The sequence below is a fragment of the Coturnix japonica genome, chromosome 2 (assembly GCF_054131305.1).
Source record: "Coturnix japonica strain WE chromosome 2, WE-NBRP24, whole genome shotgun sequence".
Taxonomy (NCBI): domain Eukaryota; kingdom Metazoa; phylum Chordata; class Aves; order Galliformes; family Phasianidae; genus Coturnix; species Coturnix japonica.
In genome coordinates this window covers 14,647,580-14,668,074 of record NC_140664.1, presented here as the reverse complement: position 1 = coordinate 14,668,074, position 20,495 = coordinate 14,647,580, and the positions used below count along the sequence as shown (strand labels likewise).

Here is a 20,495-nt window from a genome sequence, read left to right as displayed (position 1 = left end):
TTACTATATTATTCTAGAAAATATCATCTGTTTTCAAAAATATGTTAACTGAAAAATAATTCACACACTGTGTTCCAGATTTTCTTTCTCTCTCTCTCTCTCTCTCTCTCTTTTTTTTCCAAGAAAACTCTTTCTATATTATTAAAAAAACAAACAAACAAAAAAAACCCTATTATTTTCATTTTTGTTTCCGCACTAATTCTTTCTTACTGATAAATTATCAATTCATTTTCAATATGCTAACATTTTCAGGTGAATATTCACTTCAAAAAAGAAAACAAAAATAACAACAAAAAAACAAACCATTTCTACAGCTGTACATGCATTCATTATTATGATTCCTCTGTTAAAAAAAAATAAAAATCACCATCTACACAAAAATAACTTTTATTCATATACTTCAGGGACTCAGCTTCTAAATCACCTCCTCTGTAGATATATACATAAATGCTGTGTATGTCTACATTAAATTGGTCTGGAAGGTGGGGACTAGGGAAGCAAACATTCTTGCTGTGCTCACATCCACTGTCTCAAGAAATGCAGAGCAAGTGGCTACAATTTTTTTTCTGCATGGAGTAATTAAGTTACACAACTTTGCTTTATACCCTCTTACAATTCAGAGGCAATTTTTTCATTCTACTTTTCTGTTTCCATATGTTGCACAGGAATAACTAAATATTGGTGCGAAGGTTCAGCCATTCCACATACACCTGCCTCTGATGTCTCAGGCCAACAATAAATTAGGAAGCCTTACTTTTGGAGCCCTCATAAATAGAAACATTTTGATAAAGTAAATGTTTGTTTTTGTTTGTTTTTGTTTGTTTGTTTGTTTTTTGTTTTTGTTTTTGTTTTTTTCATAAGTATGAAGAAACATATAGGCAAATAACTGTCTTACAATTGAGAGATATTATGTTTGGAGTTTTTTGTTTGTTTTAAAACATTCTCCATAGTACTGAAACTCAAGATCTTTAAGAATAATTCAGCTTTCAGCTGAATTGTTTTCAATTTTAGCTGTTAAAATTTAAATTTCCAGTCAAAGCTACATACATAGATGATCTCCGAAATGAATTCAGAGTGTTAGGAACTATTATTCCATGTTTCCTCTCAGTTATCTTTGTTACTGTTTTCAAATCAGAATGTCAGTTCTCTTATCATATTCTAATCTAACTTATGTAAGAAATATATGTAGACTTCTTTCCTATGCGTGGAGCTAGCTGTATGAAACATACCTGGTCTAAGTAATCTAATTACATGTATCAATTTCTGAGTAACTTGGAAATTTATGCTGACAAATAAGAGGCAATTATTAGACATCTGAATAGATAAACATTGACTTAATTTTATACATAGTTTTCTTAGATTATTTATCAAAATAAGAGGAAGAATAAGCATTGTGTCTTTAGTTTGTAATGCTGTGATGTTCACTGACAGCACTAATTACATTAAAGAAGAAAAAAAAAAAAAAGTATGACTAAGATGATATGGAGGATATGAAAGTATCATTCAAATTAAAAGATGTATTACCATGCTTTTCCATGCTGTATATCTGCAAATCCATGGACAATGACTACACATACAAGCAAATGAAAGCAGCTGACCACGTACCCACACACCTTGGCAGAGGTGCACTCCATACTCGTCGTCCACCACCAAGACAGATAATCTCTGAAGTTCCTTCTAAACGATATCCAGATGAACAGGAGTATGTCAGAGTATCTCCCACTCCAAAATTAAACCCTACTCTGTTACCAAATTGTGGGACTCCTGGATCTTCACAAGGTTCAAGATTATACTCTGAAGACAAAAGAGCAAGTCAGCTTGTATGAGGGAAAACTACTTGTGTTTTCTATCAGACTTTTTTGTAAAGCTGTAGAGATTATCTTGAATTAAAACTTCTATAGCAAAACTATTTGTTTCAGAAACAAATAATGCTATGATTAGGTATATTCATTTATCAAAATCCCTTCAGCTTTAAACATCTTTTACAGATTCTAGATATTACTATGCATATATATATATATATATATACACACACACACACACACATACATACTTATATATATATATAATATATATATAATATTATTATATATAATATTATATATATATACTTATAATAAAATATTAAATAATATACTTATAATTAAATAATATACTTATTTTTCAGAAAGAACATTCCAAGTATCCCCTTACCAGAAAAAGAAATGTTAAATCCTTCATATGATATTGAAAAATCAGATATAAAGCGCAACTGGGCTCTGAAATTTCCGTAGAGACCAGCATTGATTGGTGAAGGAAGATCTGAGCCAGTCAGACGTGCTAATGGCTGTGTGAAACTGCCATTCTCTGTTATTAGTAAGTAGTCATGATGATCTTCCAGATGGAAGGTGTAAAATGTGAACTGCACACCTATTAGAAAAAGCAGAATTTATTTACCTATCATTCGGATAACATACATGTAATTAAGATACTGATTCATGCATTTCATTACAAAACAAGGTTCATAACATAAAGGTATTCCAGTTTTTCTCAAATTAATATATTTATTGACATATATATATTTTGATCTAGACAGGCTGGAGAAGTGGGCCTTTGTGAACCTAATGAGGTTCAGCAAGGCCACGTGCAAAGTGTCGCACTTGGGCTGGGCCAATCACAGGTGTTTATGCAGCCTGAGCAAAGAATCTATTCAGAGAAGCCCTGTGGAGAAGGACTTTGGGGTCCTGGTGGACGAGAAGCTGGACATGAGCCAGCAGTGTGCACTTACAGCCCAGAAGGCCAACTGGCATTCAAGGCCAAGCTAGATGTTTATCTGGGCAGCCTGGTCTACTGGTTGGCAACCCAGCACATAGCATGGAGACTGAAACTAGATGATCATTGTGGTCTTTTACAACCCAGGCCATTCAACGATTCTATTATATTCATTCTCCTAAACTGACTGACAATAAATTGGCAGAAATCACACAGAGAATTCAGAATCACGGCCAAATTACATTTCTTGTGCTAAGCTTGGAGATTGACAGATGTGTAAAATATATATTTTTAATTGTAGTTTTACGTAGTATATACTATTGATCTGACATGGAAAGAGATCACTATACAAAAATGTTTTATATATAGAATGAAGCTGAAATTTGAGCCATAGTCATTGTGTTTACTGCAAATCAAATTAATTTTGGCCTTTTCATGCATGACTAACTGTAACAACAAAATCAGAAATGCAAACATAGTTTTACGACAATAAATCAAAACACTGTAATTCCTATGAATTCACTGAAGTTCACTAAATATTTTCAATTGTATTCAAATTTAACTCCAAGAAATGCTTCAATCAGTGTTCTAGATCACTATGACATTTCTAAGCAAAACCCCAAGGCATATGCTAACAGAAGTTGTACAGTTCAGTTTCCTGCAGAAAATGTTCTGATCACCTTAATGTTGTCTCCAGAGAATAATTTTTTAAGTTATGATCCTCATTTTGCCTCAAGTCCTCACCCTTCTTTTTAATAAGGAGAATATTTAAAATCTTGACTAAAGTCATGAGGCATAACACTGTGATGTATTTTCACAATATTACAATGTGAACATCAAGGGAGGGCTAAATTAATTGTTCTATTAGTTAGCTGCCTAAAATATACCATTGACACACTACTAACTTCACCTCCATATTAAATTACATTAAATCACATTTAATCAACAAACAAAATGCAAGAATTAATGTCAAGATGATTAGTTTCATCTCCAAGAATAGTACCAATATTTCATTATTCTGTTTAAGGAAATAGAACAGAAAAATAAATAAATAAATAATAATCAAATTTTTAATGGACATTCTACAATCTTAATACTAGTTTGCAAGTACATGAATGAAAAATCATCCCTGCAAGTATAACATATTAAAATAGTAAAATAAAAACATGCAACGGTATGCTGCAGATATTTTTGAAAATGGTATTTGTGCATATAGCAACAGACCATTTAGCAATTCAGTATTTGGAGATATATTATATAAACCTTAACTAAATATATGCATTCACTTGCTATTCAGTAGCAATAATATGAAGTCGTAACACAAAAGTGTGTGTTTTAAAAGTACCTCACAATATTGCGTGTTGACCTGATACATACATTTTCTTGGTAGTCTGACATTAAAGCATTAGGCTCTCTATAAACCTAGTTCACATGTAGAATTCTAGGAATTACTGAAATCAAATAAATTAAAAGACATATCAGCAATAAATTTTCTAGTTCACTGTGGTTAATCTAAATCTGTACTTTGCATGTGTTTGCATAGAGTATCAATTTATATATATTAGAAGTAAAAAACAAAAATCCAGTGTATTTACCTTTACCGTGGGTAACATCCACAGTCCATGTACAATTCAGTGAATTTGGATAAAGTTCTGGATAACCAGGGGATAATATTGTCCCACTAGGTCCTCTAACATCTCCACCACATAAGGCTGGAAATAATAATAACAACAAATAAAAATATTAATTAAACTAAATTTACAGATGAGGAAAGAAAGCAAGAAAACAATCTTTTAAAAAGGTAATGTTGTAAAACTACTTAAAAATAACTGGTCAAATGATTCAGCAATCCCACTTATGAATATAGTCATTTTTTCACTACACGAATGAATGTAAAAGCAGTGAAGAGTAAACATAATTTTTAATAGTCAATAAGAAAATTAAATTTGGGTTTCCTTAGCTGATTTTTTCCCATAATTCCCTGTGAGTCTGTAAAACTCATAAATTCAGTAGAAAGATGAAAGCAAAAGCAAAAAAATGTGCCAAACAACAGCACTTTAGGCAGGAGCTAAGGTGGACAACAGGGAATGAATTGGAGAGAATATCCAGAATGTACTCTGCCCTACAGTGCATCTTAGCATACATTATTTTCAAGAAAACATATGTTTTTAAGGGATTTCAATAATACGGTGGAATTAATATTTTTTTCTTTAATAAAAGAATAAAATTTCAGACTGTGGTTATTAGGTTACTAACCCACATATCAACTGTTTTTAAAGCTGTACATGTTTAAAAAATGCTTTCTTATAGAGAAGAAATGAAAATTGGCTGTTGTTACCATACTCTTCATTGTATATTCCAGGATAGATTAAGAATGTGGAAATGTATAAATATAAGTTCTTGATCTTCACTGCCTCAAATGGAGAGAGAAGACAGAAACAAACTCAACACAACCTAGAGCCTAAGACTAGTGGGAATCCTGCTCCACTTATGAGAAAAAGATTATCGTAAACATCAAAATTATCTTTCTTATTGAAAATAACTACATAGAATAACAAAAATCAGTTACACGGAACTCTTTCTTCTCATACATTAGTCGTTGTATTTACATGCACTTCAGAAATATTTATCACTTTATCAGGAAACGTAAATATCTTTCAACAAATTCAAGTTAGAGAGCTCACTGATTTTTAAAGCAAGTTGTCAGAGCTCCTCTGAGATTCTGTAATAGCAATGTAGTTGAACTATTAACTCATTTTTTTGTATTAATGTGTTTTCATCTTTGTGGTTGTTTCTTTACATCCTGTGTGTCAGTTCGAAGGGTTTAGGATGATAACTGAACAATAGATGTTAAAGCAATAAACATTTCTATTAACAATATATTCTAGATTTTTTCCTACTCGTATACAAACTGAGTATAAATAAATAAATAACATCCAATTTTGCCTAACTAAATTCATTTAATAATTATAGTTTTTTGTTTGAAAGCTACATTAATCTAGGTAGTCTTATAATTTTTTTTTGTTCACCATTTTCCTTGTCAACATTCCATACATCTTGGCCGAGTGGTATGCTGGAAAGCTGGAGATTCAGTGCCACAGTTTGGAATAGAATATTTCAGAAATGCTGTTACTGAACCTTATCTTATTTGCCAGAGAGAAATGATGTCCTAATGCATTCACTTTCTTCCTCAGTTCTCTAATGAAGAATGAGGTAATGACTGTCCATCGGTCAGATATTAGCAAAACAGAATCAGAGCTATACCAGCACAACATTGCAAATTCTAGAGATTTATTTTGTAAATACTTTAGGTCATTGCTTTTTAATAAGAAAATGTAATCAATTTTTATAATCATGGGATACAGTCCAAACAAATAATGCATTTTACAGTAGTTGTTTGGAAAAAAAATTCAAGAGTACAAGTGGTGAAAAAATGTCTATGGCACTCATTCTAACTATATGAACGGTAGCAGATTACAAACAATGGCATTAAGGAACCAGCATGTTACAGAACAAAACCAAGCTGACAGATCTGAAATACAAAATGTGCACTGGTCCTGATAAGATGATAAACATTCAAAATGTATAATATCACTACTAGTATCTGATTCTTTCAGAATGCAAAGGAAAACAGAAACAGATTAAAATAAAAACAATAAACCACACATCTTTCCAGTTTCCAGTTTAGGTCTAAAAGTAGAATGAATAGCTAATTAACTAAAGTACTAGAATAACTAGTGCACTAGCACTAGTTCTTAAATTGAAAATGGAGTGCATGAAACACGATCTTTTTATAATTTATGATATTATGAGCATAGTAATTAATTTTTTTGTTATGCAAGAAGAACAGCTGGATTGAGAGGTCTAAAGAAAGTGAACAAAAATTAGATGTGACTATATAGAATCATAGAATCATAGAATTACCCAGGCTGGAAAAGAACTTGAAGATCATCAAGTCCAGCCACAGCTACGTGTAGCACAGAAACCTGAATCTATAGTATAAAGCACCTCTACAGCAATGTGGTGATCAGACATTATGTGACAGCTTACAAAGTAGCTTTTGGATATCTGTGATTGAAGATTAAAATTTAACAGTGGAATTCCATGGCTAAGAAAGTTGTTTAAGTTAAATAAGATTTTTACGATATTGTATTTTACAGTTAAATATCATCTTTGGTTGTAAGGAAAAACACTCTTTTCTTTTTGCTTAGCAACATAATCAGTCACAATGAAAAGAAGCAGCAAGGAAGTCCACATAGGAAAATAGCCCTTTGTTCTTTGGCCCAAAGAATTTTAGAACCTTTATTAAACCTACATGTAATTGTCTCAGTAAGAGGCCATGTTTCATCCCTGAAATACACTACAGTACCCAATACTGTAATTCATAAAATTTTCAAGTTTCATTGTCATTCCAGATCATATTTCATATTAATATAAAATTATTATGGAAAATCACTCTTCTGTTGGCAGAAATAGACTAAATTTGTTTGTGGTCCATTTTTACTTTGCTTGTCTTATCACTATAATTGTGTTGATTTCTTTCTTGGGGACTCACTTTGGAGTGCTGGCAAATCTTGACAGCATCTCTGGCTTTAACTGTTTCACTTAAATGAGCCAAACTTTCCAAATAAATTCTTAACAGATACATTATCTGTCACTATGTCAAAGTCTGACAAACCAATTGCAAGTATTGATCTGTCTTGTCACTGATAATTCGCTACAAACACATAGCGAAGACATTTCACACTAAATTATGGAAACAGTTAATAAGCAAGGAAGATTACATTTTCTTGCTGGGGGTGGACTCTGTTCCTTCAGTCAGGTTGTTAATGGGCCCAGTACCACACAGAATCACAGAATTGTACACACCTGGAGAACACTACTAGTTAAAGGCCTCCAACCAGACAGCACCACTGACTGATCAGTGATCACTGCACTGGGAATCTTATTCCAGTCCTTGAACACCCTCCTGGCAAAGAATGCTTTGCTAATACCCAACCTGACTCTTCCCCTGCACAGCTCCATGATGTTCCCTTGAATCTATTACTGTTACCAGGGAGTAAAGATCAGTACCTTCCTCTTCACTTTCCCCTTAAGGAAGGTGTAAACTGCCATGAGGCCTCCCCTCAGCCTTCTCCAGGCTGTACAAAATAAATTACCTCTGCTTCTCCCACTCAGTCTTATTCCCTAGGAATTTCAGTATTTTTATGGCCGTTCCTTGGTCATTTCTAATAGTTTTATGTCCTTACAGATACTGTTATTCTCAAAAATATTATATTTAGAGAGTTCTAGCTGTTTATTTCAGAAGTGCCTTGATGTTATGTATGTATATATGTGATTGTATATGCAGATGTATATGTTTACAGACAAAAAGCAATGTGAAATGGCAAATGGAGTAACAGTGTGCATGCCTTGCCTACACAGATTGGCATAAAAATCCAAATGAAGGAAAAGAACGATGAATTCTTTCATGTGTATAAATTATCCATATATGAATGAATTATACAGCCTGCAATAATTACACGCTTATCCCCTGAGGTCCGTCTTTACAGATGGAGATAGCCAGTTTGTTTGCTCATTTTTAAACTATTATTTCCACTATAGTCTAAATGTTCCTGAAGACAATGAAGTATGACTTCCCCAATAAGTTTTTTTATGATGCATATCTCTGTAATATCCAAACACCTCATGTAAACAATGAGTTTACAGTCCTACAAAAATTAGAAACGTAGTCAGTGTGGTCAATACAATCTCATACTTGAACGAAAACTTTTAAAAAGTCCTTCCCCCCCCCCCCCCCCCTTTTCTATATGCTACTCTTTGAAAACACTTTTATTCATGAGTTGTCATATTTTGTCTGAACAGTTGTTGCTACAAGATGTAATTATGTATGTATATATAAGGCAATTATAAAAAAGATCTAGTAAGAATCTAGTTCTCCAGAAACTCTTTCATTATTAAAACAAATGAACAAGAACAGTGATCAATGTGTTGATTAGTGGCAAAATTAATAATAACATCCTCTCTGTGCAAAGAACAGTTCATTGAGTAAATGCCCTAAATTTCCCAGAAGATGCAAGGACTCTGTATCCTATTTAAAAACATGCCATTAGAGAAGAAATTCAGCAATAAAATTGAGTTCAACCATGACTTGACTAAATTTACTAGAATAAATGGACTCAGTCGTGTCCATTTATTCTACAGATCAGCAACCTGAGGAAAAAATTATCACAATTTGTATGCTCATTTCAGAGCAGACAGCAGTATTCATAGTATATGCATTAATATTGTATTGTTTAGATGTTTAGCATCTATTGTCTAACAAAGTAAGAAAACCTATCTTCTGTTTATGGTTTACTCAGCCAACTCCTGTTGCCTGTGAACTATGGGAACCTTGCAATTCCTCCTTCCAAGAATCAGACTGAGAATCAGAATCCTTTAGGAAATGTCTCAACAATACTCTAGAGTACCATTTTCAGGAAAGTGACTCTATAGACAGAAATTTCTGGTATCATATGTGTACATTTTCAACCTAGTCTTATATGAAAAATGAAGGATTTGCTAATTAAGCTGGAGACCAAGAAAGGCACTACAATTTAAAGACCCTATGATTTAAAGGATGAAAATACAGCAAAAACTAAAACATTTACATATGGCAAATCACATATCTATGAATCAGTGAGATCTTTTGTAAGTTTTCTTTCAAGTTCAGCTTTTACTTTCTGAGTGTTATGAGACAGAAAGGGTTGTTTGAGAAAAATATACTATTACAAACCTTATATACCCTATGAAAGCTCAATGGATTTTCTGTTGTTGTCATTTATGTTGTTTAATACTACCTTAGAATTAATTAGATTAATTATTATTGATGACATTATTATCATCGGAAAAGCATATTCCATATTCAAAGGAAAAAAATCTAAATTATTTAACATAAACACTGCAGTAATATTAAATATAATTGATATCACTTGACAGGGAAAAATTCTTTAAATGATCAGTTCAGATAATTGGAAATCAAATAAATTATTGGTTTTTCAAGCAAATTTTGTAATAACGTGCTAGGTACTCTGAAATTTCTGGCAGAGAAAATTACACAGTACCATTTTACTGGTGTTTAACAATCATATGAACAAACATCAAATATAATGTATCATTAATCAGGTCACACAGTGACATGTTCTGTTAATAATCTAGGAGCACAGCAAACAACATGAAATTAGAGAAAACACATTTTTTTAGTCAGGTACAAAAACCATATCTCATTTTTGAAATTGTGATTTGTAACGAGAACTTTACAAGCAGATGTACAATAAACTTGCATGCCCTGAGCTAAAAGGTAACCAGTTAGCTCATGGTAACAAATATTCAGACAGTCATATCTTCAGTAATCTCCTAAATTAATGAATTATATATTATATCATCATTTTGTTTTTAAATATCAGACAGAAATTTATAACATTCATTTGGTCTTATTAACTCTTTTGGTTAATTGTTTGTCAAAACGCATATATTTTAAATTACTCTGTATTCTATCCTTTTGTTCTTACCATCACAAGTTGGGAGTGGGTGACTCCACCAGTGATTTTTTTCACATAGTAAAGGCTCCTCATGACTCAGCCTATAACCTGGATCACAACTAAATGAAACAGTAGAACCTATTGAGAAGTCGTGTCCATAGCGACGTCCATGCACTGGTATTCCAGGATCCAAACAAGAGTAAGTATTAACGGTTACACCTATATTAAAGAAAATAAATAAATAAATAAATAAATAATTTTTTAAAAATTGCAGTTAGACTAGCTAAACAAAATTTGGAATTTATTATTATTATTAAAGAATTGTGAGAAAAATAACAAAATTTCCAGGAGTATTACTGAGTTCTGGTAATTTTTTTTAAAAAACCATTCAGGGTAAGATCTTTCCCTGAGGCTTTTTTTGCTTCAGATTTCAATAGGATGACTGAAGAGAACAACACCAAATTGTTAAACATTATTATTATCCAGAAAAGAAAAATCAGAATTGAACTATATTGGATAATATAGCACAATATAACATGTCTTTAAAGGAGTGTGTCTGGGATTGTTTAGTCTGGAGAAGAGGAGGCTCGGGGTGACCTTAACACTTCCTGCAATTACCTGAAAGGAGGTTGTAGAGAGGTGGGGTCAGCCTCTTCTCCCATGTATCTAATGGCAGGACTAGGAGAATTGCCTTGAGTTGTGCCAGGGGGAGATTCAGATTGGACATTAGGAAATAATTCTGCTAGAGAGTGGTCAGGCACTAGAAAGGGAGGCACAGGGGTGGTGGAGCCACAGTCCCTGGAGGTGTTCAAGAAATGTTTAGATGCTGTACTGAGGAACATGGTTTAATGGGGAAATATTAGTGATAGGTGGACGGTCGGACTGGTTGATCTTAGAATGATCAAGACTGGAAAAGACCTCTTCTCTACAATGCTAAAATTTAATTTTTATTCTTCATTATTTACAGAACCATTCTGGGATGGGGATCAATTTTAGTGAAAATGTAGTTTATAATGAAATTGAAGAATTCCTGCATTTGAAAAAAATATATAAATTTCCTTTCAAGCTGTATTAAATTAAAACAGAATTAAAAATAATTTTAATAAATGCAGCTTTCTGATGTGTAATTTCAGGCATCAAACATTATTCATTTAGTCAATTTTTCATAATAATTATGTAGTTTTTGCTACTAGAATTAATCTAACAGTCTGTGTAAGGATAGCTATCTCTCAAACTTCAAAAAAAGATGAGAATTATTAAGTTTTTAGTTCTCTCATTGATGTAATTAATTGATATATTGTAGGGATGGCTGAGATAGTATATAACTTCAAATCTAATGGTTGATTTTCTGTATAACTTTCCAGAATTTAACATTTAGTGGAGTTCTAATCATCTCAAATTTTATGTGATCAAGTCCACATACTGTATGAAATATCCTTCCCATTAGTGATAAGGAAGAGTGAAAATAGGAAAAAAAAAATAAAAATGGAGAACATATTAAAATTCCTTGGAGATAGTCCCAACAAGTAGGATGTAGGATGAACATCATGTTCATTACTAAATGTATGAGAACAACTATTTTTCACACAAAATTGTTATGTGAAACAAATGTATTTTTAGAATCACAAAAAATAAATGAAATGATAATACAGCAGCTTCTCTGAATTTCACAAATTTATAAAGTTATTAAATCTTACTGATACATTCTGCAGTGTATTTTATATAACTATAATAACAGATAAAGAATACTTCTATGCAAAAATCATAATGAACAGGTAACATACTGGACTCTAGTCCCCCAAAAAAATCCAATCATGCAATTCAGTAATTTTGATTTTGTTTTTACTTTCAGTATTTACGTAAATCACATTTCCTACTTTCCAGCTTCAGAGCTGGAGGTGCATGAATCAGAACAGTATTCAGGTATTTTCCTCCAGTTTTCATTATCTTCTTCATGTTATGCTATTTTAAACATACAAAAATACACTATAAAAAAAAGTAAAAATAACAACACAGAAGACTGACATCCTGAAGAAAGTCCTTTGTTTTCCATTATCTTCTGATTCTTAAAGGGCAGAACACTGCAGTGGTAACATCAAACGCAAACTGAGATTGCCTGTCATAATTTTGAAGTTTAATGTCACTAAAACTTACTCAGTATGAAAAATAAGAGGCCTGACTCAGCAATTTACAGAAGCCAACACCTCTACAATTTTATGACCATGAAAAGCAGAGAAGAGGAAATAAATAATACATATTAGAATGACTTACTTTCATAGTGAATCTTGAATCCGTTGTTAGAACGACTGTTGTCAGTTGTAAAGAGAAGATAAATGAAATTGCTACTGCTGAAGAGGAACTGTGGGACCTGAGTACCATTGTAAGATCCCAGTAGTGGAGATAATAAACTTGGTCCATCATGGACTTCCAAAACATCATAATTAAGTTCTGTCTGAAACCTGGAATTGAGGAAACAACCATAGGCACAAATATAAGCAGCAGTTAAAACAAATTCAACAAACACCTGCAAAGTATGTCATATTTTTAAAACTATGATACTTTCCTGATCCTATTAATTCAGTTTTTACTTCACATATCTACTTTACAATAACAATTATTACGTAATACAATATCCAAATTTCAGATTAGTGCTCTAGTAAGACGAGAAATAAGTTTAAATTCTTTGAGCAGGTTTATAGTACAGAAAACAAAGAAACATATAATTTGTTAGCAAAGATAAATATTATCTATTTGAATATTTTGTATCACAGAATGATTTTCTATCATGGAAAATGAAAGTAGGTGAGATAGATGCTAAGTTTGTATATTTTTATTGTATCTATTCCATTTGACACAAATATTATTGAAGTATATGATGTTAAGAATGAATAATAATCTAACAGCCTGCTTTTATAATCATCTACAAGCAGGAATATAATTATTTAAGTCCTCTTTGAGACACCTGGTGCTCTGTACTAAATGAGGCTCAGCCCAAAGAAGTAGCAGAAGTTAGGCAGAAAAAAATCCCCTTTTAGAAAGCGTTACGAAGTTAAATGTGTCTTTACAGACCATGTGTGCAGCGTTAGAAGCAGAGGGTGACGGTGCTGCTAGATAGATACGCTACTCCTATTTTAGATGGTATCAGCAATCCCAAATCTCCAATATTTTCACAGCAGTTTCTCTCTTTCTTGCTATGGTAGATATAACATTAATCATCTTGCTTTAATGGGCTCACTAATGAACTACTGAAAAACCCTTCTTGCATTAGAAACAATTAACAGCAGGACTCTATCCTTCAGGTACTCCTAACTCCTTCACTGATTTACTTGATACCTAATGCAGCTTTGTGAAATCTATTCAACAAACCACATGACTATCAGCAATGCACTCTCTGCTTCTGTATTTATATCCCACAAGTCAGCATTTAAAATCAAAAGAAGCATGGCAAAAGAAGAAAAGCTAAATAAAGCCTCAAAAATATGTTTTCTTTTATTCCTGTTCTGCTCATATGTAATTATGTAGAAAGAGAGCAGAGAAATAAAATAATAGGGACTAAAAGAAATAAATTGTGATAAGCCTAAGAAGCCAAATAGCTGAAATTTTAGCTGAAAGTTTTTTGCTTGTTTTTTTGCTTGTTCCTACCTGAGCTGAGAATTATATATTTCTAAAAGACTAAACAAGTAGGAAGTTTATTATTATTATTTTCTTTTTTTTTTTTTTTCCAATAATTTCTTTTTTCCATTAAACCATGCAGAACAAAAGCAATCATGGAAATAGATCATTTAGTCTTGCTCTGTTTTCCTTGTTATAAAGGAACTGAGCATACTTAAGATAGAAAATGGAAAAGGAATTGACATCCCCTTCCAAATGCAAAACAACTAGCAGGTTGAGGAAGGCATAATAAAACTAAAATTTGAATCTACATGAATTCCCTCTTGTGTAAATGACAATGAAAGAACATACGCAACACTGCATATAGCAGAGAAAGGACATAATTTAATTTGAATTTATAATTGTGATACTGTTTTTTCTTCTAAAATACTTTTTCTCCTTATATGATATATTTATATATCACCTGGTTATTAACTGCTGTGAGAGATCAGCAGAGTTTTACAGAAAATTGAATAAAAAATAATTTTTAGCTTCTGTCAGACTACTCCAGTGTCATTTTCTACTTAACAAATCAGTAATCTTAAAATAATCTGGATGGTCACTGATCTTAAATTAACCTGGATGATGACTTCACTGCAATGTGAGGTATATTCTTATGGAGGAATTCAGAATATTAGTTACAGTTCATTTCACTTCTGTCCAATTAACACAGGAGGAAACACACTTTTGTTTATTTTATTTGAAAAGATAAAGATGCTTTAATATTTAGAACATGCATCTTCGTTTCTAAGACAGCCTGTCAACTCAAGGTGGTGTCAAGATATGTGCAGAACAGACAAACACAAAGTGCTCTCATTAGTCAAATGTGACTAGTGCTCCAATCAGTAGTTTGCTGATTAACATCCCTAGAATTTAAATGCTCATAATTAGGCTTCATGATGAACACTTCATTACAGTGAAGAATGGCAGACTTCTTAATTCTTATTTCATTTCAACTCAGCCTGCATAGCTGCTGATATACAATAAATGTCAAACAGACTATCATAGCTATGACTATGCAAAAGGAACAAACCCTTCAGACTACTCATTCACAATCATAAAGCAAAACACAGAAAAGTTCTTCTGGACACCACAAAATCATTAAGAGGAAGTTTCTATCTGTAGATCCTTTTTCTTTCCGCCTGTGTCAAGCTTCATGAAATAGTAACAGCATGGAAAAGCAACAAATGCAGAATGTTGAACATATGCAGTGTCTCAAGAGGGAAACTATAGCAAGATGAGAAATGAAAAGGGAATCTGAACTACAGTGCAAGTGATAAGCTGAAAGTAATGTTAAGGTGACACTCTGCAGGAAACATGTATTAACAAGCATTCTTCCTATCATCTTGGAGAATTCAAAAATAAAGGATATAAAGATGTTAAATACGAACTATGTATTTTTACCCTCACAGAAATATAAATATATTTTAAAACTACTGGATCATAGAAATATGGGTATTTCCATTAAAAATAAAGTTAGAAATGGGATATTTCTGTCTTTCAGGACAAAGCTGAGATGTAAAAAGCTGGACAAAATATGAGTTTTTTTGTTTGTTTGTTTGTTTGTTTATTACTGTTATTGGTTTGGGTTTTAATTAAAAAGGATAAGTCATTTGGCTATGGGTTTAAATACATATATTTGTCAAAATTATCCTGTCTAATGAAATTCTGCTGCAGATTTGAAGTAGAAAGAGTGTAACAAGGACAGTAAGACTATAGTGAGTGTTGCAAATGAAATGAGTATATCTATTTCTCTGAACAAGAATCCAAATTCTATAAAAGTACTAACGATGTGTAAGTAAAGAAAAACAATCAATAAAGAAAAACAACTCTATATATACACTAGCACACTATGAGTATTAATTTCTATGAGGTTTAAAGAGTAATACATTTACATCTAAATGTGCAGTTATGCACAGGTTGCTTCCAAAGGAAATGCCTTCTATTTACTTCCATGGAAACTAAAATAAAGAGTATAATAGCACTGTCTGATAGAGCAAATTCTCTGATGCAAAATACTCATTATCAACATACTCACCACCATTAGCTAAGCATTTTCACCAGCAATGAAGAATAGCCTGCTTGATTTTTACAAGCATAGCGTGTACAAGGTGCACCAGTGGAAAGAACTCACTCTTGCTCTTGCCACTGCTGAAATGCAATACCCACCACCTCACTGTGCTTGCATTCATTTTTTCATCTCCATAAACATTCACCAAGAGTCAGTGAATGTCAGTAGGTGCAGTTTTTTCCCTCATGGAAGAATTCAGTGGTACACCTTTACTTCATACACACTTCCATGTCAAACACCATCGTATCAGACTGACACTCTGTGGCCATCTGTTATGTAGCAATAAAATTTAATACAATATTTGTGGAAGTTTCAATCCCTACTGCCATAACACTAACATCTGCCTCTCATGTCATAGGCCAATATAATAAAATAGGAAGCACTACTTTTCGGAGCAGCTGTCATATACCTAATTGCATGGGTGTAAACATATATAATGCATTTTCACAGGTTATCGTGCACAGAAAAACATAAATACACACCATCATATGTAAATATCTGAATTTACCTTGCTGCATCTCAACAATGTTTATACCACATCATCCTTTTCTGAGACAACTGACAAGACTGTTTTGAACAGAATTAAATACACTGCTCAGGGAGGTGGTGGAGTCACCAACCATGGGATTGTTCAAGAAAGGTTTGGATGCTGTGTTGAGGGATATGATTTAGCATGGAAGTATTAGTGGTGGTTGGACTGGATGATCTTCTAGGTCTTTTCCAACCTTGATAATTCTGTGATTCTGTGGTTCTGTATTACATGTCCTGTATATGTCATGTGAGCATATTATTACAGTATAAATTATAGTACTATAAAAACTTGTTCATAATTAGAAATTTTGCTAAAATAAGATCGCCATTTTCTTACTATGCTATTAATAAATTCTAATTGTACTGAAATGAAGCAGTATCTTCTCTTTAGATTGAATGTAATTAAGTAGTCAAAAGATGCAGTATGAATATCAATTGAGATGTACTTGCACATTATTTGCATGCTATAACTTTGATCCTCAAAATCCTTTTCTTTCCTGAATTTTCATATAGCCTCTTAATATTAGCAAATAAGAAGAAATCTAGAATGTGCTTAAAATACATAGAATATAAACAATTATTTAAATTAAATGTATTGCATTGCTATTTCATAATGGGCTTAATTTCAATGCTTACAACTTGCTGTCATGAGAATTTTAAGGCTTTTAACATATTTCATTCCTTGGAATCAGGTAGGGACAACATAAGCAAAACATAAGAAAAGTGGGCTGCTGCAGTAAGTGTGGGAAACTGGAATTCCATCCTATAAGAACACACTCAGAAAAACAGATCAGATGACCTGAGAATTAAATATTCACAATGGACAAAAGCATGAATTCATCCAGTTCATTATTTACCACTGACTGAGAGTTCAGAGTCAAATATTTTCCTCAAATGTGTGAAATGGCTTCATAATACAGTTTATCACAGTAACACAGTTAAAAGCAAATTAAATGTGCAACTCTTTATGAACAGACCAAACTTTTAACTAGGGCAGACATATTTAAATATATGCAAAAGGGTAGGAATTTCAAAAGCTTTTCAGTTCACTGGAGTATAATTTGCATTCAAAAAAAGAAATTATGACCTGAAGGCATGAAGGTGTTTTAGAAAATCCAACCCAATAACACAATTGCTTGATTTAAGAAAAAGTGAAAATTAAGTTTATGATAGAGCTAACTCAGAACTGCTTCTAGGTAAAAACTGGAAAATATGAAATAAGAAAAACATTAGCCAAGACCTTTCAAATGTAATTTTGATAGAGTGTCCTGGTTCAGCTTCTATCACCCACTCACAATTCAAGGAGTCTTTATAATATCCAGGCCAGCCTGGAGAGAGGATTACTCCACTGGGAGATGAAAAATGCCCACCACACGGAGCTAAAAGTGAAACAAAGACAAATGTATAATGATACAGACTTATGATAAATAATTCATAGTTATCATTTTCAGTATAGCACAACTATGCTTAAATTTTAAAACTCCATCTGCAAGAAGATGAAATGCGGTTTAAAGGTGACAAAACCTGTGAGGTTTGGAATTATATGGAAAGAAATGAATTAAAATCTTATAAGCTTAAAACCTTAAGAAGAGAAAATTAATTCTGTTCAAAAAGTGGTGACATAAGCATTTAGACTGTATTTTTAAAGCTACAATCCATTTTACTGTAACAAAGGACATACAGCAAAACACTACCTAAGAACTAAGAATAGTTTTTAATGGTGAGTAGAGAGATTTTAAAAGCCTGTGCAGGAGGTTCAGGAGAATATCAAGCTCAGAATTCGTAAACTGACATTTCAGCTTTGTTAGGGATCTACTGTGAGAACATATGCATTTTGTCAGGTCAGCAGTTAAAATTTCACATTCATAAATAATTCTTACAAAATTAGCTTATATATTTGGAAAAAATATTTTTAATGCTGTAAAATGTCTGTAGCCAACCAGAAATACAGGAAATAATATGTACTATTTCTCTCACTGATAGTAAACAAGACACACTAGGATAACTTTCTTGAAACATAACTGAAATCAAAGTAACTTAAGTTAGCTCGTAAAAGCAAAGATTTTCTTTTCTGCTATTTCATTCTCCTATATATTAATGAGAATAATAAGGATAATAATTAAAGAAATTTAAAAATGAAGAAAAGCAGATTACGGGTGTGCTGCTAGCACTAATGCCTTATATCCATTCTAGAAGTGGACAAATACATACTTTAAAAAGAGAGAAGAAAAAATAAATAGAATTGATCCTTTTGAAAACTGTAGTTCCTCTAGTACCAAATAAGAGCTATCTGAAAGTACAAACTGCTACGTTTCTTGGATAAGCTTTCATTATTACAGAGCCCATATAACAGTGTTCTCATCACAGGTGTTTTTTGGTTGTTTTTTTTTTTTTTTTTTCCTTTTTTTTTTTTTTTTTCCCTTTTTCTTTTTTTATGTTTTTCTTCTTTCCTTCTTGCAGACAGAGTTACAGTAGAGACTCATATTTCCATAGAAGTCTTTCTTATGGGCTTGGTTTCACAATAGCTTCGTGCTAATCATTTGCAGAAGGTTGAATTTCATTTAGTGACAACTTAAGTAATATTACAGTATTACAGTAGAAAGAAAAATACATACCTCCACACTTAGGAATAGGTCCACTCCACATTACTTTTCCATCCACTAGCATGCAAGTGATTGTTTCAGTTCCTTGTGTTTTGATAAATCCTTCCTCACAAATAACAGAAATTGAGCTCCCTAACTGAAAGTTGTCTCCAAAACGTCGAGCATTGATTGGTACTCCAGGATCAGGGCATTCATTATGCCCAAATGCTGTGAGAAAAGGAAAAAAAAAAAAAAAAAAATCAGAATAAAATAAATAGCAAATGAAATAGTGTGATAAGTTTTGAAATTAAGATAAAGTTTTTACAGTTTTATTCTGTAAGTAAAAGAACCTGTCAATATCAGGAAACAATAAGAAATATGTTTGGCCAACAGAAAATAGAAAAAAGTAAAAAAAAAAAAAAAGTACAGCAATATTAAAAAATTGTTTGAAATGTGACAGTTTTATTGGCATAAATCTCTGGACAGCCATGCTGTCAGAAGATATCAGTGACTGTAACAGCCCAACCTGTCTAATGCTACAACAGGCCAGAAGGTTCCAAGAAAAATCGAGGGCAGGGATTTGTGATTTGTTTGTTTGTTTGTTTATTATTTTTATTTTTAATTCACTGACAAAATTAATAGAACCATAGTGACTTGAGTGCGCCTAACATTGCCATTGAATATGTATATACATATTAAGTATAGTATATATTTGTATATATATATATATATAGTAGGTAGAAATCCTTGAAAATTTCAAGTACTTATAAGAGCAGATTAAAAAAAAAAAAAGAAAAAGAATTTCTTTAAAAATATCTGAATATGATCACAAAGATAAATTAGTGAGCAAAATCATATATACATATATAAATATATATATATAATTTGTAATTATAATTTATTACTTTCTTAAGAAATAAATACTGTAGCTAAAATATAGTGTTTTTTATTTTTAAAGTTGTATCTTTCAGTGTGAACAGATATCACATGCAAAATATTCATCGTCCTCAACAATTCTAAATTCTCTGTTCTTAAGTCTATGTATGAAGGAGCTTGTTTTCATAATATTTTCAGCAGATTTACTTACATGTCTGTTAGACAAAACATATCCAAACGACGAAATATCCCAAATGAAAACATTAAAAGATTAAAACATCAAAAGATTTTTTTTTAAATTATTATTTTTATTTTTTTTTTAAATTGATTGTTCTCTTTTATTTCCAGGAGTGTATTCAACTTCATTCTTACTAAAATCAAATGAATCATATTAATTTGATTAATTAATTTCTTCCTGCACAGCCTAGGTATCCAAGGAGCTTCTTCAGACACTAACATACTGGTAATACTAATAAAATAAACGTAACAGGAAAAAAGAATAAAAAGTAAAGT

At 32.0% G+C, this 20,495-nt stretch overlaps 1 protein-coding gene across 3 annotated transcripts in view; it reads right to left on the bottom strand.

Annotated features, from left to right (window-relative positions):
- The window catches only part of CSMD3 (CUB and Sushi multiple domains 3), a 468,617-nt gene that overhangs the window by 174,640 nt on the left and 273,482 nt on the right, over nucleotides 1-20,495 (bottom strand). For all 3 annotated transcript variants that reach the window (XM_015856172.3, XM_015856173.3, XM_085537054.1), the window contains 7 exons: nucleotides 19,140-19,334; nucleotides 17,765-17,903; nucleotides 12,543-12,730; nucleotides 10,302-10,490; nucleotides 4,347-4,463; nucleotides 2,194-2,409; nucleotides 1,606-1,794 (listed from right to left, as the gene is read on the bottom strand). In XM_015856172.3, coding sequence (XP_015711658.2) covers nucleotides 1,606-1,794; nucleotides 2,194-2,409; nucleotides 4,347-4,463; nucleotides 10,302-10,490; nucleotides 12,543-12,730; nucleotides 17,765-17,903; nucleotides 19,140-19,334 — 1,233 coding nt within the window. The remainder of the gene's footprint in view (nucleotides 1-1,605; nucleotides 1,795-2,193; nucleotides 2,410-4,346; nucleotides 4,464-10,301; nucleotides 10,491-12,542; nucleotides 12,731-17,764; nucleotides 17,904-19,139; nucleotides 19,335-20,495) is intronic.